The 23,852-nt window shown below is 40.5% G+C and overlaps 1 protein-coding gene across 4 annotated transcripts in view; it reads left to right on the forward strand.

Moving 5' to 3' along the window:
- The first annotated feature begins 3,857 nt into the window (after nt 1–3,857).
- Nucleotides 3,858–23,852, forward strand: part of ELAVL4 (ELAV like RNA binding protein 4) — an 83,494-nt gene continuing 63,499 nt past the window's right edge. The window contains exon 1 of one of the 4 annotated variants that reach the window (XM_054834256.1): nt 3,858–3,890. In XM_054834256.1, coding sequence (XP_054690231.1) covers nt 3,873–3,890 — 18 coding nt within the window. In that variant the 5' untranslated portion in view covers nt 3,858–3,872. Of the gene's footprint in view, nt 3,891–21,056; nt 21,166–21,459; nt 21,595–23,667; nt 23,716–23,852 lie in introns of those variants that run through there. The other 3 variants (XM_054834253.1, XM_054834252.1, XM_054834254.1) reach the window with 3 other exon arrangements.

Here is a 23,852-nt window from a genome sequence, read left to right on the forward strand (position 1 = left end):
GAGTGTTCTTCACCAGCCTCACTTCTTAACAATATTCTTCTGATCTCTCAGCTGTCGTGGTTTAAATCAGTGCTCTCTCAAAGTCACCTACTTCCTGAAACAAATGTTTTATTTATCTCCTCCTCCCCGCTCCTACTATTCTGAATCTGAATAAAACCTGCAGGAGCCTCAAGGCTAAATCATTCTGTGGGATCCACGGACATTTTCATCCCCTCTGTATTTGGTAGCTTACAATATCTGGATGACTTGTTAAGTATTTATAGTACAGCACATCTTGGCATAGCATTTTAAAAAATCAAAAAGCCACATTAACTAAAATTAATAGTGCTATGATTGACTAAATGCATTATGGTTAGAGCTGAACAAAAAGAAAAGAAAAATTGTTTGCTGCTAAAATCTGAGATTGCTACGAAGGTCTACAATCTTTACCCAGAAGAAATTTCAGCCAACTTCACTTGCGACACAAGTATAACTTCTTAACCTGCCAACCGTAAACAAAAAGCTGCTGTCTTGAAGCAGCATTTTAAAAAGTTTTTTTATTCTGTAATAATAAAACCTCTGAGAAATCCTATTCTGAAAAACTGTGTTGCCTTACATTCAGCAAATTAAAAAAAAAATCACTCCAGGAAATCACTACTTAATAAATTGTAACACGAATTAAATGAAAATTGTGAATGAAGCTGCCCATGCAAGCCCGAGTTCCATGAGTATTACTGAGCACACTCAGAGTCGTGATCCCAGGACACTGGCTTCACCGGGCTTTTGCTGTGGGAAGAATTAAAGTTTGTATCTGATGTCCTCAAAGCCTTTGATGTGTTTATAGCTTTTATAGGTCGCTTGCAAAGATAAGCTTTGTAATGGCTTCCTACACTTGCCTTGAGAAAGCACTTATACTCTCTTTCCATTGCTTAACATACATAAATATTTACTTCTGACAACATTTGCTATTTATTCTAAAAACAGTGGTATTGATTCAGAATGCTATATTCTGAATAGGCATTTTCATCATTGTGCTCTAATAGCACCATGAAGCTATCAGATTTTGTCACCATCTGACTTTAGCTAGTCCTGCTGTTTCATCATAAAGTAATACAAAGAAAATTCTGCAGTAGGTGTTACTAACAGTGAACTAGGTAAGCCACTTCTCATTAGCAAATCACGCCCCCTCCATTCAGTCCAAGTTTCTAAATTTCTGTAAATCTTATTGTTGGTTGCTCAGATTACACAAAGAAACGGGGCGGATTGTGGGAGGAGTAACGTGAATTAGATGCTCAGGTAGAGACAGATGCACATAGACAAAGCAACACAGGTGCTTTTCTCATTCACGTGTAGCATGAGCATTCACATCCTTTGAGTTGAGACTTCACATCGTTTTCATTGCCTACAACATACGACTCATTTTTCTGAAGGAGAAACGTAAGTTCTTATTTTAGAAGGCGTTTTCGTTGGTGGTTTTGTCATGTAACTAAGGTATGAAGTGGGGTGAAAATGAACTAAATCTTTTACTTCGCGTAGTACGTATCTAAATCATGCGTTAGCACTGTTCAGTTGTAAGAAACATTCACATTTCTTCATATTTGAGCAGATCTACCTAGAATTCTCATTTCAGAATAACAATATCAGACTTTACACTTCTCCAGAGTACAGAAGACTTTCCTGTGACTATTTTCAGTTATATTTTTAAACGGCAGTTAGGAATATCGTCTGAATCTAAACTTGTATCATCAAGCAAATGCCACATAATGATCATTAGTTGTACAACAACGTAGACCTTTTGCTATGCCTGTGGAGAAATATTTACACTGTAACCAGATCCAGTAGGAACTATAAAATGGTACATACAAGTTTTTGGAGTATTAAGTAGAATTTTTAATTTTTTTTTTCCCAGAGACCTAAAAAATCTAGGCAAATAACTGAGATACTGAATAGTGCAGACTCAGTATACTGCAAATAATAAAGCTGTGCAAGAGATGTCATTTTCTTTGGGCATACAGGGCTTCAAAGTGAACCACTTTTAGAAAAGCTGTTGTCTAATGGGGTGATACCTTATCATTTAATGGACTGATGCCCTTTTCTTGACTGTTGTTTGGAGCTAGACTTCTCAATTTTTAAGAATATCAATATATCTTCAAAAGAAAGTTGTAGAGGCTATAAGTCAGGAAGGATTTCCATAATTCTGTCAAAATATACAGAAAGAAAAGATACAGAGCACCTACAAGTACAGGAACACTATTTTGGTTCAGAGAGAAATATTTTAATATCAGTACACTATTCAGGGTAGATGATTTTTAATATTGTAAGATAGAGTGCACTGAAAAAGTAAAACTTGCTTCCAGGAAAAAAAAATCTTAATTTTGTTTTGTCTGGATTTCTGACAATCACATTTCAGATCTCCACTTTTTAGAATAATTTATGTATTTTAGGGGATGCCTGCACAGAGTATATCACAGGTCCTTTCCGTATGTGATAGCGTGTCTCTAAAACAAGAGGATTTTGACCAAACTAATAGACAGATGAAGCCAAACAAACAAATTGCTGCTATGCTAATTTCTGAAACAGATGGCTCTGATCCAGTATTTGCTAGCAAATGTAATTCATTGTCAATCTAACACAGAATCACGTATATCTTTCTGTCATTCTGTATGTATAGCATATAGGGAGAAACCTGGCTCAGGATACTCCACCCACAGCTAAATTTACACACAAAGAACTGAAAATCAAAGTGCACAAACAAGTACAAATTCTGCTGTCCTTACTGGAAGCAGAGATCAGACCACTGTTTTGAAGTTTCAGGTACCGATCTTCAAAAGGCCCGAGATGTTAGGGCTACAGTCTCTCCTCACTTTGTGGTAGAAATACCCTTGAAATTAAGACAAGTTGTATACATGGCTTGCAGCATGAGAGTATACCAGAGCATACACCCGATAAACTTTTCATTTTCTGGACACAAGGTATTTTAGTTAAATGCCTGAGATTTTGTTGGCTTTAAACAAGCTCCCTGAAAAAAAGTCAATAAAAATGTAGTTTTGCATCCAGCCTCCTGAACAGGCCATGCAGTTGCAACTGTGGGTCTAATTCAGCTTTCTGAGGCAGTCTGTCTTTGCTGTTGGTGTATCTTCAGCTAAATTTAGCCTAATGTTAAGAATGACCTACACAGCAAGGAAATAAACTGTTTGAAAAAATATAGGACAAAGCTTATGTTTAAGGGAAAGCTTCCCACAATGTTCTATTTGTGGCACACGATCATACATTTGTGTCATCATCTTATCCTTTCCTTGAGCATTGATTGAAAAAAGAGGCTTTTTAACCTACTCCAAATTCTTCTTCGTACATCTTTATTGGAGAAGGTCAAGGACCTGGTCAAAAACAGGGGAAGCACCTCCAAGGAAGAGATCTGAACAAATCCCATCCTGCCTGCTGCAGTTTATTTATTGTCATTTCCAAATCGTGAGGCACCTGGATGAGTCGCGGCCCTGGGAGGGAGTCGAGCTGCGCACACCCGCCGGGTACGTTACCCCGGCTCCGGTGCTTACCTTCACGCACCCATCCACGGGAGTCACCCCTCCGTGGGGCTCGCCGACCCACACACGTATCCTTTCCCCCACCCCAGCTGCCCCACGAACTCCCTCCCCACCTGCCGTTTATTTCGCAACGCGCCCAGGTACGATAAAAATCCCTTCCCTCCCCCCACTCGCTCGGTCCCCTCCGCCCGGGCGCTGCCGCCGACAAGATGGCGGCGCCGCCTCACGCCGCTCCGTAGTGCTGCGCCCCGCCCCGCCCGCCTGCGCGGGAGACCCCGTGGCCGCCACCGCCACGTGCTGCCGTCGCGCGGTGCCCGGCCGCGCGCGTGTCGTCTTTCCCCGCGGCAGAAGATGCGTGTCCAGGGCGCGGTGAGGAAACTTCCCCCCCCCCCCCCCCCATCCTCCCCCGCTTCGGCCCGCGAAGTGCTGCCGGGGGTGGGGGGGCGCCCACGGGAGCGAGGACCCCGCTGCACCGGCAGCTTCGGAAGCGAGGGGAAAAACGTGATTTTCCGGCATCGCGGCGGGGAGAGGGCGCCGGTGCCTTCTGTATGGGGTCCTGGGGCGCGGAGGGAAGGGCGGCCGTGGAGCGGGGGAGCGCCCTGCTTTCCCCTCCCCCGCTCACTCGGTTCAGGCGGCCGACCCGCCGCCGAGGGTCCCGCTCCCTCAGGGCGTCGAGTGGCGCCGGCCGGGGCGGGGGGGGGGGGGAGAGCGGGCGCCGCGGCGGGTCGGGTCGTGTCTCTGCCGGGACCTGGGCGGCGCCTCGGGCCGGCCGGGGGGGTTTGGGTAGCGCTGCCGGGTGGGCTCGGGGGCGGCCAGGCCCCCTGCCCCGCACCGCCCCAGGAACACTTCTTCTGCTTCTAAAAAAAAAATTTTTAAAAAAAGACATAATTTTGCATGGTGTTTACTAAACTAGCTTTTGGGGGGGGGGGAAGGAAAATATATTCACGGGACTTTTCTTGTGCTCGCAGACCGCACGGCGGGTTGCTCCGAGCTCGGTAGCCTCCCCTGGGCGCGGTGCTTGTGCGAGGGCGCGCTCGGAGCTTCACAGCCGCTGCCCGCAGGCAGCAGCCGGGGGCGCAGGCAGGAGCGCGGGGGGCAGCTGCGCGGCGTGACGCTGCCTTTGCAGCTAACGACCTTTAATGACTGAGTAGGTCTAGAGGCTTGATTGCATCAAATGTGTAAGAACCAGAGAGAAAAGGTTAAATTCACCGGTGTAATGACTCTGCGCAAATGGTTTCTCTTTATTTCAGTACGCGTGTACATGGTAGCGAATTTAAGAGTTTCAGGCTCAATCTAGTTTACTGTGATTAGCACAATTAAGGTGTTTTTAATTAAAATTTTTACCCATGACAGTATAGTTTTAATTGCATAATACTTACTATGGAAGTTAGCACGGTTTTGTGCCGATAGCATTTTTTTTCCTGCGGTGAACTGATAATATTAAGTATTCCAAGCTATCAAAAGGGTAACTTTAATATATTTAAAACTTGTTTGCTTGTTATTCCATATAATGTAAAAACTGATGTTGCTAAAGTTGTGTTTATCAACGAACACTTGTGTTAAGATACATTTCTCTATTTTCTTTTGAGTGCTTTTCAAGTGTGATGGCACATGTTGAATAAGAGGTATAGACTCATACTGACTGTGGAGACTTGGAAGTAGGGCTGTCTAAGGTGATAAATCACCTTTTAAATTTCACCAAAGCAAGAGTGGGATAATTCATATTGCATTACATGTTCAATTTGTTTATTGGTTCTTAAGCAGGTCTCCCACTGCCTTCGTTGGAAGGTCATTGTACACAATGGCACCCTCAGCACCGTTTAAGGCTTCTATTGTCTCTTTGTATTAGTAGAAGGCCACATAATACCATTTAACAGATACATTGGAGGTTTAGTTTTGTGCCAACACTTGGCCTTTTCTTGTAAAAAGGGCCAGGGAGAGCAGTTGAGAATTTTTTTTAATAAAATTAAAGCAGTTCCCATTTTTTTTATTTAAAAGCTCCAGAACAATATTTGAAACCTTAAACAAGAATGCTGTTCTAGTGGTTGAGAAGCAGAATCTGCAACATACTCAATGCGAAAATGAAATTGATAGTCTAATTTTACTATCCACGCTGAGTGACATACAAAATAGTAAGGAAGCCTAAATGATGAAAAGTAAATTAGATTTTTAAATTAGGTAATGTTTGAAGATGTTAGAGTATTATTACATTTATTTCGTTGGTAATATTCTGAGATGTTTTAGGAAAAAGTAAGGAAAGATAAATCATACCAAAATAATTTAAATGATGTTAAAAAAAATCAGTTACAATGTGAGGCTTATTGTTATGCAGAGGAAGAAGCCTTTGCACAGAAATAAGCCTTTTACTTTACTCCATCTATTGAACAGAAAAATGTGGGCTTAGAGAGAAAGTGCACGTCTAGCTTTGGCAATAGACAACCCTGGGAATGGTCTGAGGAGATGGAGGTTCCTGCACCATTCCAGTTCAGCATTGCTAGTGAGATACGTGACACAGGCACGTATGGTTTTATCTAAATTTTAAAGGGTTTTGAAACACAGTTAATTTTTTAAGCCATATACAGGAAGGACTTACATATATATTTTTGGGTGTGTGTCTCGGTACAAAGAAAGAAATGCCTTGTTCAGAAGTTTAAAATGCATAACTTAAGATGTGTGCTGTGGCATTAGTTAAGACAGATTGAGGATACCCTGGTTTTGTGGAGGGGAAAAAAAGTTACACCCTTCAGTTGTAATAGTCTGAAAGCTGTAGGCAGGACAGGAATCCAGAGGTGGCCCTTTAAAAATGGGCATGGGAAAAACATTGCTGCAGGGAGTGAACTCTTCCTGGGTAGTTTCAGGGTTAGGTTGGGCTAGTGTTTAGTGATATACCAGAACAGAACTTTTTTAATAGAAATTGACAGGCTTTTAAAAATGTAAGAGCATATCTTAAAAGGTAGGATTTTGGTTCCACATAGCTGTAGAAATAACTTTCTGAAAGATGGTTCCTGCTAAGATTTTGCTAAGCAGAAATAGTTGACGTGTATCTCAATAGGACATTGGGTTTCATGCCAACGCTGTGTTGGGGAGAGGCAGAACTTGTTAATTGCAAATCATTTTGCTGTTTACATTCTGAGATTGTGGGTGGGAATTTTTTTACCTATTTTTATTTTGCCTAGGTATATTGGGGGTTATTACAGCTGGGAGTCAGCAACTTTTTATTAATTTTCTAGAAATAGATGTGTAGCAAATAAGTTCTTAAATAACTCTAGATTGTGTCAGCATTTTTCTTTGCTTGTTTCTATCAGCATTAACTAACTGTTACTGTTCAAATCAGCCTGGTAACAGTTTTGAAGAATGGCAAAAGTAATGAGAATGGATGTATTTTCATGGAAGGATAGTAGATAAGAGGAAAGAAGTAAAACCTTAATATTGCCAGTTAGATTTCCATTATCTGTAACTGCTTTTTGGCCTTAAGGGAAGTTCATACCTAACAGTAAAATCTGTGTGAAATCACATCATATTTTTGTACTATAGCTGCCTGGATAAAAGAAAAACATGCGGAGTATAGCATTATTGACGTAGCAATGTATCTGGATCCATTTGTAGTAACTGTGGATTTGTTCAGGATGAATGGCGAGAGTGTATAATTATAATTCTGGCCTTGTAAGAATAATACTGTCCTAGGCAGAAAAGATTCTCAAAACTAATGACAAAATACGCCTGTCGTACAAAGTTAAATCTCTGTGGTATTTTCTTTACTTTTGCTCAGTTTTTGAAGAATTTGGGTGGAAGAATCCTGCATTGAAACAACAAAGGAGTGCAAAGAAGATGTAGGATTAAAGAGCAAGCTGAAAAATCATGACTAAACTTGATAACAGTGACAAAATAATTGTGGTCACTTCCAATTAGTCTGTTTACTTCACAATACCAATTCAGATTTTTCTAAGAAAGTATATACTCTGGCGGGTTTTTTTTTAATTAGCTCTCTTTGATTTTTCTTACATATCTTAATTAAAAGTTTGGTTGTAGTTGTTAATTATGATGTACTTGTTTAGCCTTTTGTTTAGTCTTTGTTCTGTTTATGAATGCTGCCTTCGAACAGCATTGCTCTTACTCAAACATCTTGCATGATAGTTTTCCTTGGGGGTTACGGAAATGATAATCAGCCTTATGCTTCCTCTGTTTCCAGGTGCCAGTAAGAGAGACTCTCTGGAAACGATAGCTCAACAAACAGACATTTCGTGTTCTACCGTGACCTAGTCCACTTTGTCAGAGATTGAATTTGAAAGTGTTAAAGTGCTTGTCGCTAGCCCAAACTGCTGTTGAGATTTTTGTGTTTCCCCTTCGGTTGGACTTCAGAGTTTTAGTTTCAGTGGGCTTTTTGGTGTGGGAAGAGGGTTATAGTGGAGAATCTAAATGTGTTACACTTATTGCAGAATTTTATATTTTGTCAGTTTGTTTTTTCTCCCCAAACTGTTTGCAGCGATTATAGCATAGAAGCACAGAAAACTCTTAACCTCTTGTGAAAAGAAATAACATGTCAAATATTGCAGTATATTACGGGATTCAAAAAGCAATTGACTTGTGAACCAGGCTTGGTGAACCATTTTATTCACAATGTCTTTTCATTACTTATTCAGATAATTGATGCAATGTTTGAAGTCCCTGAAGTGCACAGAAGCATCTGCAATTTCATTGACATAGTAAACTATTTTTAAAAAAGTAACATACTTCTGTATGCTCACAATAGAGAAAATATGCAGCCTTTGTTTCCAAAATTATTTAAAGTTAATGCATGGGACGTTGGGTTTGGGATTTCCATAAATTAAGGATTTTTCCCACCTCTCAACAGTTGGGTTTAAGTACTGAAAAAACAAGTGTAGTTTCTATGTAGGTTTTGTACAACTTCAGTAAAAGTAAGAGTTCTGGTGCTTCCCCCCTAATTATAAAAAGTAGTAATAATAAATGGCATTATTTGTAAAACTTCTGATACTTCTGCAGTTAAAGAATACATTGAACAGATGCCTCCTATTGCCATCCACTTCAGTACATTTACTGGTGCTTCATACAGCCTAGGTCATATTCTTGTTTTCGTGTTTCTAAGTGCTCCTATAGCCTCTTCCTTCTGAATGCAGTCAGCTGCTCCCTGATTTGGTTTACATGCTCTTAGTGTCTCCCTCGGGTTCTCTCCATTCACCCGTCTTTCACAACAGTCTCTGCAAGCTTTGTTAATCAGCTCATCCATTTGCATTAGAAGGTGGTTTTTTTGCAGTGCAAGAAAAATTGTTTGCACCCCTCACTGGTTGCTGTCATGCCTTAGTTTGGAGCAAATCTGTCCCTGTGCCCTAGTTTAATAACAAATTTATCACTTGCTGTACTTCTAGATAAAGCTACACTTTTCTGTGGGTTTTTCTTGCATGTGTGTCCATCTATATTATCTGGCCCCTTGCCTGCCTTTATAAAAAAAAGCTTATTTTTTCTTCTTGATTGATTTCTTCCACTTGGCTCCTTTCATTTTCTTCACTGACTAGTAGTTTTGTCACTTCTGGGATTTCATGCACTATTTCCAACACAGTTGGCTTTATTTGGGCCATTGTCCTCCATACTTCCATGCAATGTATAGCTAAAGAGTCTTTGCATCTTGTCGTTGTTCAAGTTCATCTGCCCTTGATTTTTAGGTCTTTTTCAGTTAGGCATGCTGGCTTGCTATAAAATAAATACCTATGTGCTGATGCTTTCTTACAGGTAATACATAAAGAATGGATTTCCTGACCTTCCCAACAAGCGTGTTCACTGTATATCCCTTTGTGATTACTTTCTCTTACAAATACATAATTCCAAATTTCTTTTAGTGTTTTTACACCCCAATTCATGCGTTTTGACATCCCTGCCAGTTCCTTTAGTTGCAGTAACCCGTGTGAAGCCACTTTTGGCTAAGCTGTTGCTCTGCTTAATGCAGAACCCTGAATTCTCTAAGGCATATAAAAATGGTTATTGTTTAATAGAAATACTTTTATTGGAGGAGCTTTCTAGGTCAAAAGAGAAGGTCTGGCACCCTTGGGGCAAAAAAGACTTGCCCATCTCCTGCATGCATTGCTCACTACAATTTCAAAACCCCACTTCCCTGGAAGGAGTCTCCTACTGGATACAGGATCCTAAAGCCCACCGTAGCTGTAGATGATTTACCTTACCTCATGCATGCTGATTTATGGAGGTAATACTACCCCAGCTAATCTGCTTCAGCTTGTTCAGGGATATGATGAGTTAGGTGGTGGCTGGCTGCGTGCTCTTTCCTGTGCGTTTGCAGAAGGGTGGCTGCCACGCTACTCAGGGTGTGCAAACAGGGTTTGGCTGCTCCAGCTCAGGTTGTAGAGCTGTATTAAGCACCCATGGCTTTGCTGGAGAGGTTATTACTGCTTCTAGATCTGAGATTAGCAAGCTTCATTCACAGAAGTTTTGATACAAAGCTGATAGGATACAAAGCTGGTCTGATACTCAGACTCCTGTTTCCAGGTCTGTCATATGCCAACAGTTTTTAATTGCTGCTCCTCATTCAAGTAGCTGTGTTTTTTGAATAGCTTTTGTTTGGTTTTGTTTCCAATTTTCTAAGAAAAGTCCTTATCCTGTCCTGCTTGTCTGGTGATGTATTCCCTGCGTCATAGCTTTCTAACCCACTGGTAAGTCTCGAATGGATGACAGAAAGGTGGAAGTCTTAAAGATGCTGAACTACTACAATCTTTGCAAAATCAAACATCCAAGAAAAGCCTTAATTTGAGCTCATCCCTTAGATTAGAAGGGAATTGCACAGCAGCAAAACTGAATGCTGAAACCTTGGAGAAGCATTGTTTCCGTGGGACAAGATTCCTGCTAGCAGCACTGATATATGGAAGATTATTTCTCCCATGCTATGATGAGAAGAGATAAAGCACTTTGTACACACTTACTGAGATCCTAGGTAGCATCTCGTAATCCAGGCAATTTACTTTTTGGTTGAATAGAGATGCCTGTTGGCATTTGCAATACTAGCCTTTCTGTTAATGTACTCATTGCTGAATGTAACTGCTTTAAAGAAAACATCAGCTTTAATTATGTCTTGGAAGAGTCATTCAAATGCCTCTCCTAGAGTTTCCTCTTGCGAAGAGCTCCACGCTATGGCTTGTACTTGGCTCGCTGGAACTCTTCTTGGGCTCTCTCGTAAGCCTGCGCTCTGCAGCTGTACTCTGACATGGTGACAGCCAGATGAAATTAATAAATACGGTAGATGAAAGTGGTCAAGGAATCAAAGATGAAAAGAGATTGGTAGAGAAGAAAAAAATGGCATTTCCTGAAGTTAGTAGCACATTGAGCAGATTGATTAGGGTAGTTTGTTTTGCTCTTTTTCACTCTTAGGAGAGAGCATGTTATTTGACCAGAAAAGCAGATTCTGGAAGAATGGTGTGCCTAGAAAAAAAGAGAGGACTAAACTGGAACTTGCAGAAAGATGCCTTAGACATGACTGCATGTTTCACTCAGTGCTGGGATGTATCCTTACTGTCTTATAGCCCTCTGACCTGTGTAAATCTGCTGTCTAGTTTGCTCCTCTAGTAGTCAGCTACGGGATCTCAGAGCCCTGAGTGTAGGACCTGTGTGTAGGTAGGAAGAATCTGCAGGAATGTCTGCTAGACAGTGTGTAGTGGCTTGTCTTGGCAGACGTGTGATACAGAGAAAGGAGCAAGAAGATCAAAAGCAACAAATACTGTATATTTGTGATGCGATCCCATGTCATGCTGGGCATTTTCCAGTCCATCAAGTAACTTGCACTGGCTGTGAATAATGTCAGGAGGTTTTATTCTTTCACATGATTTGTGAAGCCTCTCTTCTCCTTCCCAGTAAGTCAAAGTCCTGTGATATCTTAACACTTAACAGGACAGCCAAATTTCCCACTTTACTAGTGGGACCTTAGGAGGAAAAGAAGTTGCAACTCTACATTTCCTGCAGCTGGCAATGTGACTGGAGGGGTGAGAAACTTGCTTTCCAGCCCAGATATCTTCCTCTGGCAGCAGAAGGGAAAGAAACTGATGCCAGACTTCTCTCCTCTTGTCCTCTGCTGGAATGTGGGGGAAGATATTAAGGTCAGCCCCAGGCTCCATGTGCTGTGACAGCGTAGGTTGTTCCCTTTACACAGATGGTCTAGCTAATGAGAGTACATTGCTGAACAGAGTTCTGAATCAGGGTTATTAACACCCAGAACTAACTACCCTTAATGGAACCACATAGTTCAAAGAAATCATCTGTAATACTAGGATACTGAATGTAGTACAGGCTTTTACACTGACAGGCACACAGATCCAAAAAGTATCTAACATCTTATCTTAGGTGTTTATGAAGATGTTCAAAAATCCAAACCCTATACTCGAGGTGTATTATCAGATATTACAGCTGGAGGTATGCAGCCTGTTGTCCTTCTTCAATCCATTTTCTGAAGGATGAAGTGGTTTCCTTGCAAAGTCAAAGGCTGGGTTGTTTTTCCCCATTACGCCCCAACCCTGAGCTTAAATGAAGCACCTGGACAAGGGGTTGTGGTGGGACAGATCAGGGAACCAGACCCAGGAGCACACCTGGCAGCAGCATGGCCCCAGGTCTTCTTCCTTGCTTGACTCCCTGAGTCTGATGCTGCTCTCTGCAGATCATTCTCAAAACCTGCTTGAAATTTTGCCAGGTTCTGTTGATTATGTAGCACTGGACAATGCATTTGGGATCCTCTTGTGTTATGGGACTGTCATGGGCTGACATGCTTTTTTTCCTCTCCTTTCTGTTAACCTGCTGGCTCTGATGCGCAGCAGTCATGCTTTAACAGAATGGTTAGGCTGAGCTTGTGGACGGGGTAGGAAAGTGCTGATGGGCAAATTGGGTACACCAGAGCATCTGGCCTGTCCATCTTAATCTGAACCTTACAAGCAATCTCTTGTGTAGAAAATGTGAAGTTTTTTCTAGTTTCCTAAATCACTGAATAAAGTAAAGCTTCTATTAAGCTTGATCGCAGTCTTTTTAAAATTATTTCTGTCAGGGTCTTTTTGGAGCAAGATATTACTGTGTACACTTAAATGTTTTTTTCCAACATTGATTTTTAGTATCTGGTCTTATTTTGGTTTGCATAGTTGATGTGACTGTATCTGTGAGATGTTTTTTCTTCATTCACCACTTAAAAGCTTATGAAACATGTGCAACAGTGTCTAGTTTTGACAGATTTTTTAATAAATTACTGTTATGATACAGAAGGAAAGGTTGTCTCTGCTTTCCACATGGAACAGCAAGTGATGAGATTCAGGGAGCTCAATACTTGAGGAAATCTTGCATCTGTCAGCAGCATGTGCAGAGCTGCAGTCTTTATCATGGAAGTCTTCATAGTCCCTGGTGTTGTGGGCACAGGCCGTGCATATGGAGGTTCTTGATGAAGGCTGGAGCCTTGTACTTAGCAGGTCCCGACTGATGCCAGTGGAGAGAGCAAAAGAAAAGGTTTGGTGTATGTAAAGTAATCTGGGTTGCTGAGGAGTATTCTGTGCTAGTAGGTGTCTCCTAAGCATTGAAGTCTTCATGCCCCAGCGTATGGCAGCTGTAGGACTGACAAGGGCAGGACTAGATAAAGCCATGTTGTCACCCACCAGCCTGGGATAGTCTCTAACCAGCTGAAGAGGGTGGCTTCCTCAATAATTGGCCTCACACTGTGTTGACCATCTTCCAGTTACCAGTGAGGTTAGTGGAAGCAATTGTTTAATAGTTTTGTTGTGTTTAAATTTAAATAGTGCAGTTAACCTAAAAAGTCATGAGCTGAAATTTCCACTGCCAAACTACATCATTTTGTGATGTGCACCTATAGTATCTGATATTTTGACAGAAGCAAAGATCATCTAGACAATAGAAACTGAAGGAAATAATCTGGGGAATGAGGCAATACAGACATGCTGTTGAGGTTTTGCCAGTTGTTGCCAGCAGTTTAAACTCTTTGTAAAATGTTTTACAGCATCGTTGATTTCTGGTTTTCTTTTACCCACAGAAGTAGGACCTCTACCGCAGCAGAATGCAGTCTAATCTCTTATTTGACACAATTTAAAAAAAGTAAATGTGTTCTTTGCTCATTAGGTGTATGTTGGTCATCCATGCTCTCTTGAAACATTTTTTAAGTTAATTTTTTTACCTGATACATGCTTCTGTAGGCACTGGGGCTATGGAAAATGTTAGAGGCCTATTTCATTTATTAGGTGAATTTAAAGTTCCTTCATTGTTTGATGTCAGAAGAACAATTAAATTTTATCTGAGCAGAGCAGGGTGTCCCTAGATGCAGGTTACAACGCATCCAGTGATGCTATTAAAAGAAAGATCATCTGTTGTTGCGTTGGGGAATCCTTATAAAACGTCAGGAAAACTGCCTGGAAGACTATAAATGTGTTTGAGCAATGGAATGAAATATTCTTAAACTGCAGGGTGATGGCCTGTAGCAGGACAGGTTTTGATGTGATTCTTGCTTGTCCCAACAGTTGTAAATTGGATGTATTGGAACCCCTTTTTTTCTTGGGGCTTCTGCTGTTTGGAGTTATGGTTTAGAATCAAAGCTTCTCTTATTAAAGAGAGCATCTAGCCTAGAGTTAATGAAAATAAGCCTTGGTGGGTATCTTCTTTTGATAAGATGCATACGTGGCTTGTATGCTTCCAGAGATGGTAGGCTTTTCCATGTACAGACCAACGTAGCCCTACAAGATGTGCTTTGTGTATCCGTTACAGGTGCATTTAGTGTTGGCATTGTTGCTCAGTCTTGGATCTGGTTCCCTGGACTGTCTGAAGCTTGCCTTCCTTGAATGGCTGCTCATACTTAAGAACTGCAATGCTGAGTTACACCAAAGATCACAGTGGGGTTGTAAGAGCCCCCAGGGAGGCTGAAGTTGGGGTAAACTTGCATCCAGGTGAGCATCAGCTGGAGACTCATCTGCCTTGGTCAGCTGGTCAACCCATAGTGGGATTCGTCTGACCAAAGATGGACTTTCTGTCTAAGCTCGGCTCCCTTCGTGGTCACTGGAGATCTGCTTAACGCATAGCCAGTGAAGTCAAAAGCATGATTCATCTTGCTCTAAAAGAGATTTCTAGAGCAGAACAGATGCATTGCACCATGGAAGTGACCATTTCCCATCACTGTCTGTAGAAGGGGGTTTGGAGACACAAGTTCCCCCACAGATGTGTAACCTTAGGTGAGGTAAACTCATCCCTGCTACGCCAGGACTGGTAGAGCTCATCCTGTCATGTACAGGTTTTGTCCATAGACTGGAAGAAACAAAAGCAGCCTGGCCACTGCTTCACCTCTCTTTTACCTGCATTTTGAGTTAAAAGTCAGTCTGAAGTAGTGAAGAAAACATACCGCCTGTGGCTGTGGAAGAGGCAGTTCAGAGCAGAAGTAAACTTGCTCTTGGGTGCGAACCTGCGGGCTTCTCCAGCTTAGCTGTACAGATGCCTTGAAACCCAAGCACCAAATATGTGTTGCTTAATAATTGTAACCAAAGTTATTTATTAAGAAATTTAGCCTCCAAACAATTTTCATAGCTGCTAACATATTTTGAATGGGTTTCTTCTTTAAAAATAAGTGTTGGAAATACCCATTGTTCTTCATCTGCCCTGGTTTAAAGGAAGCTAAAAATCATCTGCCAAGATAGGTCTGACATTTTCCAAAGAGGAGTTTAAAGAAAACTGTAAATGCACATGGGAATCTCTGAGAATTGGAAACCTTAGGGCTTCATGAGCAGAGTCATCCAGATCCGAAGACACAAGCTCTGTGAACTGTAGAGAGCAAGAACAGGAGCCACAGATGATTTTTTTAGTTGCATTTCTTTAGCTCCCTTCCTGCTTGTGTGTCACTTTGGAGAGTTCAGAGTTAACATTGGTCCTTTCTTAAATACTGCATCTGTTCTGATTTTTCTACCTTTGTTCTCCTTATTGTTGTAAAACTGTCATTTCTGTAATCCAAATTACACACACGAGAGGTGTATGAGCCATGTTCGTGAGGGAGCTGTTTATCCCTGAGTTTTGGGGTACCCTTCAGCAGCTTATTTAACTCTTCTTTCTCAAGAAGTAGAATAAAATAGATGTACACAGGAGGCTTCTTGCAAGTCTTGAGACTTGCAAATACAAGTATAAGCTTTGGAACATGAGGTAACCTTGATTTATTTATTTAAGCCATTTTGAATTTTCTTTGCTCCTTTTGAGCACCCTGGATTTGAGGATAGGTTGCGTGATAGGATTGACCCAGATGTGATTGTGAGTTGTTTCCATATATGAAATTGTGATACTTATTTACATTCTGCCTACTGTTATTAAAATACTTGAAGTGCCAGCTGTTCTAATGAGAAGTAATTGGGACAATTAATAGCTCTTGACACTTTTTATTGTCTTTATTGTCTCTTGTATCTTTCCTGTGTAATTGCAAGTTGCAGGAGACATAACCCTTCTGCACGCTGCTTGTCCGTCTCCTTTGATTCCTGCTGTATCTCTCTTCTGATCCAGCCATCTCACGCTCTTCCCCAGATCTTTTTCTTGATCGCTGTCTCAAAGCTTGGAAACATCAGCACATGAATCCCCCTTTCAGGTTTTTATCTTTGTTCTTGTTATTGATATTATTTGGCCTGAGTGCAAGGCATATAGCACACTATTACAGATTGGTTTAAACCAAATCCATCAACTTTTCTAAAATTAGGCAATGCTGGTTGAAAGAACCTGTTAACGTTTTTTGAGGGTTTTTTGCTCATACATAGGCACATTAAAAATGGCTGAACTCATGTAAATCTCCCTGGTAAGTCTAGACTTCTTCAGTGTCTAGGTCCTTTCATTATTTACAAGTAAATACATTTTAAAAATGCAGTCATAAATCTTTGAAAACTTCTTCATTTGTACTCAGTTGAAACTTCACTAACTGTATTATACAAAAATGACAGCAACGTAGAAATGTTTTAACTCTCTCTGTAGGTAGGGTTGAATCCTGCTTGTAGTGATAGGAAAGCAAGCTATAGAATTTAGGATGTATGATGTGGAATCCAAGTTTTAATATCTCTAAATTTAAAAGGATGAAAACAATCAGGGAACTGAAGGCATTGAAATGTATATTCCTGAGCCAAAAGTAAAAGAATTGGGAAAGGGGGAAAGAGTGGCTGGACTCTTATTGCTGTATAAACATGTTTACCTAGCATACGTGCTGCCTCTTGCTTTTCAGTCTTGCAGCACTGGTTGTGGGTTCTTTAAAATGTATTGAAAACTGGCCAGGCAAGACATACTGTGTGACTGAGTGGATGCTGTGTTTTGCAAAGCATTACTGGAGAGCTGGGAGAGGAGCATGGAGCCAAGGTGCCAAGGACATCGCTGGCCTTCGGATGTGCTGGGAAGGTGCTGAATCATCTTCTCCAAACACTTCTTGCATTGTAGCAGAGATGCTGGCCAGCCTCCCCGGTCAGCCATGTACCTTGACATTCACAGGGAAACCTTTGCTGAGGCTATTCACTGACATACATGCATGCCTAAATCTGTGTGAATGCCCAGCTTTCGGTTTTGAAAATGAGGATGTGGTTTGGATCACTAAGACTGCTTTTGCTGTCAGAGCTATTTACATCTATTCATTTTCTTACCCCTGTGCTCTGGTGTGCCCTGGGGAGTTTTGTTCCAGTCTCCCAGTATTCAAACATAAGTATCCCCAGTGGGATTTGCAAATACACACATCTTTGGAAAATTGGGGTGTGACACTTAAAGGAGCTATGCAGCATCCAAATTACACATCTCGTAAGGCATGAAAAAGAAAGTGGGCAAGCAACATTAAATAGCATATTTGCGCAGAAGCAGCTGAAGTGTGATTTCTGTGGGAACTGTGACTACTTGCCTAAGCTTCGTGTATCTAAATTCCTCATTTAGGGTTCTAAGTATATGGGAGGGTTTTTGGTCTGATTTAGTATCTAGTGTCTCTTTGTTCCTACCTCTTTAAGGAGGTAGGTCTCTACTCTTGATATCCCCCCCCCCCCCCCCCCCCCTTTCTGGGCACAGATCAAAAAGGTGATAATTTTTCTAGGTAGACCTGTGGCATATTTAATCTCCCCAGCATCAGGAGGAATCTCAGCGCACCAGATAGTACATTGCATCAGCAGCAGAGTTTGCACAGCTTGTCAGTGGGGTCCACAGCAGGGGCAGAAGAAGAGGCAGGGACAGGTTCCTGTGTTCCCGAGAGGATCATCACATAAAAGAAACTAATAAAAGCTCCAAACCATGTCAGTCATCTTTTTCACCTACTGCTTCCTCCAAAATTGTATGCTATTTCAGCCTTTTCTTTTTTGTGGGTAGTGTTTGATTATCATAACTGTTACGCATTTTGTAGTGAAACCTTAAATTTGACTTTTCCTCAAATATGAGTTCACTAACCTTAAAGACCAGTTGCCCAAAGAATGTTTTCAGTGTCATGCAGTATTACAGTCTTGATCACCCACTCTTCTTGATTTCCACAGGGCAGCTGGTAGGGTGTTTTATTTTGCTGTTTTTTAAACTATTCAGTAGCTGAACAAATTATGTTGTTACTTACATATACACTTTGTAAGCTATTCAAATAACGGGGGGGGGGGGGGGGAACCTGTATAGGTAAATAACCTGTTTAGCCATTGTTTTTTTTCCCTCTACCCCTGGTCCATCCCATCTCCTGCACACATATATGGAGAAGGGCAGTCTGCTTAATTGAACTGATTATTTTTTGTTTGTTCTCTTTCCTGAAGTCTGACTATGGGTTAGGTGCCATGAACAATTTGGCCCTAGCTTTTCCATCTGAATTTGTGACTTTGTCACTGAATTGCATGTTTAGCTTTTCACATTTTCTTGTCATTTCATGGATGGTTTTAAAATAGTTTATTTCTTCTGTGTACATTCATAAGGGGTTTGCACCCCTTCATGTTCCCTTTTTCTTCCATTGCTCTTTTTTTAGTTAGTCATGCAGTGAATTTGCCTGTGGTATAGGTGGTGGAGGATATCTTAAATTGTGAGATCTGCTGATGAAAAATCTGCGAGCTCAGTGTTGTTAAAGATAGTGTTGATGTGGTATCTTGAACTGGAGACTGTTTCCGCAGAGGTTCTTGAATTACTGCATAGGGCAAACCCTGGTGCTTGCACTGTGTAATGTCCTTTCCCAGCCCATTGTCTTCTATTAAATCATTTTATAGTTCAAATCCATCTCTTACTCTCGCATGCATCTCCTTTGTTCCTCATCCACCTGCAGCCTCCTATCTGTCAAACAACAAAATACTCTTTGATCAAAATTAAATACTAACTTTGATAGGAATGTCTTGAAAGAATAAACATAGTTCTATGCATAAATGTTTAGTCCTCTAGAAGAGTGGAAAATGAGGTGATGGAAAATGCCGGGTTGTAGTTCACAGGCAGCAGCATTTAAATGGTTTGCTATAATCATATTAGGATAGAATTAAACTGAATTCTTTATGTTGTACTGCAGTGAAATAGGGCTGTTACTGATCACTTTCTCCTCCCTCTTGCTTTGATGATTAGCGTGAAAACTCAAGCAGTAAAAATTACAGGAGTTCTGCAGCAGTGCACAGAAACTGGTGTGAGAGCCTGAGTTGGAGTTTCATGTCCTTGCACATGAGAGCTCTGGTGCTTCCCTAATAGACTGAAAATGAGACCACTGCTGCTTTATAAGAGGTCTGTTCCAGCCACATTGCTCTACAGCTTGGCAGATGGTGGCATGTGAATGGTTTCATATTGATTGGATGGATTTGCCTCGGGGTAAGAGGAGTGTGGGTCCTTAAAGATGAGCTTCTAGATTTTTTTCTTTTTATTAAAAAAAAAGGTGTATTTATAAAACACTTCTCTTTAAATCAGAGGAGTGTGTGGTAACCAAAGCACCGAAGTTAACTGGAAGTAAAAAGTCCTTAAATTATCACAAAGACCAAAAAGCCAAGAATACTTATTTACTAAATGATTACGTTTTTACATTAGAAGAAAGTGACACTTTTAATTAGTGTTCAAGGCATATGGTGAATGAGAAAATAAGCTTATTTCATGCAAACAGAAATCGATGCAAATAACCTTTCTCCTCATATAAAAAGGGATGACTTGAAACTCAATACATATTCAAGAAGGTTAAGTCATTACTGCATCACTTTAATATTAGTTAAGGGCCAGCAAAGAAAATCACTACTCTGCATATACTTACTCAGCAAGGATTGCTATAAATGAAAGAATTAGGTGATGGTACTTTCTAGGAGATAAATCTGAAGGATCCCTTGCCCATGTAATGTGTTTATTCTTTACCTTCAGTAAATAACCTTTTGGGTTCTGCCTTACACAGGTAGTTGCCAGAGATGCCTTAATTCTCCAGTGATTCATCCCAGCTGGTAAAGACATTTTGTGATGCTTTTTGTTTATTGTTCTTTGTCACACCTCTGTTTTGTGCTTTGCTCTTCTAAATGTTGTTTCTAAATCCTTCGGCCTGAAATGACTTTTCAAATGAGTGTGTACAGCACCTAACACAAAGATCCCAATCTCATTCAAGCCTCTGGGTGTTGCTGTAGAGCGTTGAGTTGAATTCATTTTTTTATAGTAATGGAAGTATTTCTTGAGGTATTCGACCTTAAACAAAGTGGGGGGGAAGAAAACCCAAAAACTTAAATACCTGTCAGACCTGTAGGAATGGGGAGAGTTTGATAACTTGGGAGACTTGGATGGTGTTGAAAACCGGATCCTTTCTGTGTATTCCAGTCTTGTGCTCTGATGCGTGCAACAGTGACTTGGTAAATTAATTTAAGCCAAAATACGTCATAGCAGTATCTTACCAAGTTGTCTTCAAATTTGCGTGACAGTATAGTTCATATTTTCTAACAGACTCTACCTACATGTGAATTATTTACGTGCTGAATTTTGTGTTCCCGTGAAAGAACACTGTTGTGCTGAACTTAATGCTAATTTTGTTTCTTCTGCAGTACAGACCATTTCTAGGGGCATGCTTTCCCTTTTAATTGCATTTTATTCTCAGAACTGATTGGATTTATCATTTAGTTCACTTTTGCTGAATGAAATGCTCCTGTATAAATTTCAAGGTCTCTCTAAAAAAAAAAAAAAGTTGGGTGATTTTTAGGGGTTTTACGTGTGGGCTTTCTTCTGGGGAGGAAACAGCATAAAACAGTGCAAAATTTTTTCTTTCCTCCTGCTTGATAAGCGTGGGGGGGGGGGGGGGTGTGCATTTTTGCTGTATATCACAACCAGCAGCTATTCCAGGGAAAATCTTTAAGATGGTTACTTGAATCTGTGTACACTGCCCACCTGGTGGTTATGGAGTGAACTGTTACTTTAAAGAATAGTTTAAACAACAGCCATGTTTGGGGCAGGCTAATCTTGCAAAGAGAGCAGTACATATAACAGGAGTCTACAGTGTGATAAGGGGAAAATTCAGCTCACTGACTAGATGTTTTAATGTGCGAACTCTAGGGAAATAACATATTGACTATTCTGTTGTGCGCAAGAAAATTGAAGAACCCTTTGCAGACAGAGGGCTTGCAAAGGATTCTTTCTGTTTCTCTTACCCAAAATCTGTGGCAAGATGTTTGAAATCAGCAGGACGCTTAATGCTGCTTTGTTAAATAATGAGGTAATATTTTGTCACTTTTTCTGGGCAGCATCTGTTTTTTTCTTTTTTCATATGTTTGTGAAGGATTCAGTTTAATCTTATGAAAGTCAGAGATTTAAAAAGAAAAATCATTCTTCAATTTATTTTTTCCTTTTGATGCTTTTGGAGAATTGGGTTGTCTTTTTATTTGCGGTTTCAATCGGCTGCTGTTGCCTAGGACATTATGCCACGTAAGGCTTCTAAACTGCACAGAGTAGGTAGTTATTAACGCTGAATTGGCTTCTGGTATAGTCCATCTGGGCTCTGTATGAGAGAGCTTGCTAGCGGCTACTGATGCTAAGATACCCGCAACCTTTGGGATGTATGCGTGGTGGAGAGGGGCTCAGTGATATGAGATCACTTCTTTTAAGGGAAACTGTCATTAATGAGTCAAGAAACTGCTCATTTATGGTAAGGAGAGGGAGGGGGGGCTGGGAAACAACCCTGTGATTTCATTTTGATATTGGATTAGCTGTTTAAGACAAGTTTCTTTTTGTGGGGATGGAAGATTGCATTAAAAATATGCTTTACTCAGGGGCTTGCTGGCTGATGCTGGAGAGACTGTATTGAGAATCTGATGCTTTACAAATGTGTCACAACCGTGATGCGGTGGTCAGTCCCTTACCCTGAAAGATAAATGGTACTATTGGAAACACGAGAATAAGGTTGACTTTTTCAACAATAGGATTCTGCCTTTGTCTTTACGGAGAGAGGCCTCCGAGGACGTTTGAGCGTTTGTTTTAGTGTTCCTCGGAAAGACTGCATGTGTGGGGTGCTTTTTGGGAAAGTGGTCAGTGTAAGGAGTACCTGGATTTATAGACAGATAAGATGGCTAATTTTTTAGAGGAGCAGTGTGCAATTATTGTTTCAGAAAAATGGCTGAATCTTTTGATATGCATAACGAATTTATAGTAACAAAGTAGGCTGAAGTTGAAAAGACTTAAAAATAATTTCTGGATGCCTTCTTTGGTGTTATTAACCCCTGAAGAGACCTTAAGTAAAAATTTGCATTACAAATCTAACTTTAATATTCGATGTATATTTGCACGAGAATGTATGGTAATATGCTAGCTCTGTAGCATTTTGATGCCTGTGTGTTCAGCCTAATAGGTCACTTAATATTTGAGTTAGGAAATCTCTTATGAGCTAGTTTAATCTTCGCTAGTTTTTACCAAGCTACAAATGTGCTCAAAAAGATGCATGGTGAGAGAAATCCTCTGCAGCCTTTTACATTGTTCTTATTTTAATTGAATTCAGTGCTCATTCCACAAATAGATTGTATAATGTCTTTTAAATGCGATTTTTCTCCTTGCTCGGTCTGTTTGTAGCTAGACTCTACAAGCTTACCATATTTCATATGTTTTATTGGTGTGTTTAGTCTGTGTGTGTGTGTTTGAGCGTGTCTATGGTTTAAAGAAATTTTAAAACGTACAGAATGTCAGTTTAGAAGCTTAGCAGTTCGGAGGGCATATTTATACTTTAAAAAAAAATAAAACTTCTGGAACAATGATTATCTGATTACATATTTTTGAAGATGGTTTTGGTGATTTGTAGTCAGGCTTTCTTTCTCCAGGAAAGAGCTAAGTGAGCTTATAACATGGCCCATCCTAGCTCTCTCCGTTTTTAGCTCTTATATTTAAAAATGCTTGCAATGATAATGAGTTTTTAAAAAAACATATCTGGCTCTTGAAATGAATGTGTGAGTGGTAAAATTAAATGATTTCTATGTGTGTTAATAGAGTAATACTCAGTCGCTTTAGTTGAGATGAACGTAAATTCAAGGTTAGTGGCAATTATAGGATGCCATGCCGTGTTACTTTGGCCAAAACATGCTTTAGGAAAATGAGTCCAAGTAAGAGAAAGAAATGAATTCTTCCTAACTTGTGAGAATTTTTAATAAACTTGCTGTGGTCGAGAGAAGGTAAAATACTGCTGTTTAGAAGTGAAGTTTTGTTAGTTTGTCAGTGGCAGTGAGCGGAGGATTAATGAGTGTGCATTGTTAAGTTAAGCACGTTCCTCTCTAAGCCTGGAAAAAAAAATTCTTTTAAATGCCCAAAGTTTGCTGCCATTTTATTTCCTGTAGAGCTGAAGAATAATGAAGTGAGGTAGCGAAATAATTCTGAAATACAACTGTCGTTCGGGGGAGTGCTCTGATAAATAGGTGTCTGCTGTGTCTTAGCATCAAGTGACAGCAATAGCAAATCCACTTCTAAAAATACGTGTTTTTTTGGTTTTTTTTAAAAAAAAACACTCAACCTTGCAGGGCCAAAAAAGGGGAGATGGGTTGATAATTAAAATCAATAGTACCTGAAAATAAATGCAGCTTTAAATGCACGTCAAAGTGCTTTTGTTGTGCCTTTAAGCCTAGAGGCAGATCATTAAATATGCATTTCTCCGGAAAGCAACTGTCGAAAAAGATAAGGTGGTTAAAATACGCCAGACCTGAGAGCCGGGCGTGCAGGAGGTAAGAAGATGTAGGCACTGAAGCATGGCCGAGGTATGACATCGCTGCGGCCGAGGGCTCCTGCACCGGTGGGTTGGGAAGAGGTAAAAAAAAAAAATATATATATATACAGGGATGCGTGTTGTTTCTTCAACCGGGCCTTAATTACTAGACACAAGCAGCAGTTCAGAAATCTGGTCTCTGTTGTTGTAGAGGTCACCAAATC

This window comes from Grus americana, chromosome 8 (assembly GCF_028858705.1).
Source record: "Grus americana isolate bGruAme1 chromosome 8, bGruAme1.mat, whole genome shotgun sequence".
Classification (NCBI taxonomy): Eukaryota; Metazoa; Chordata; class Aves; order Gruiformes; family Gruidae; genus Grus; species Grus americana.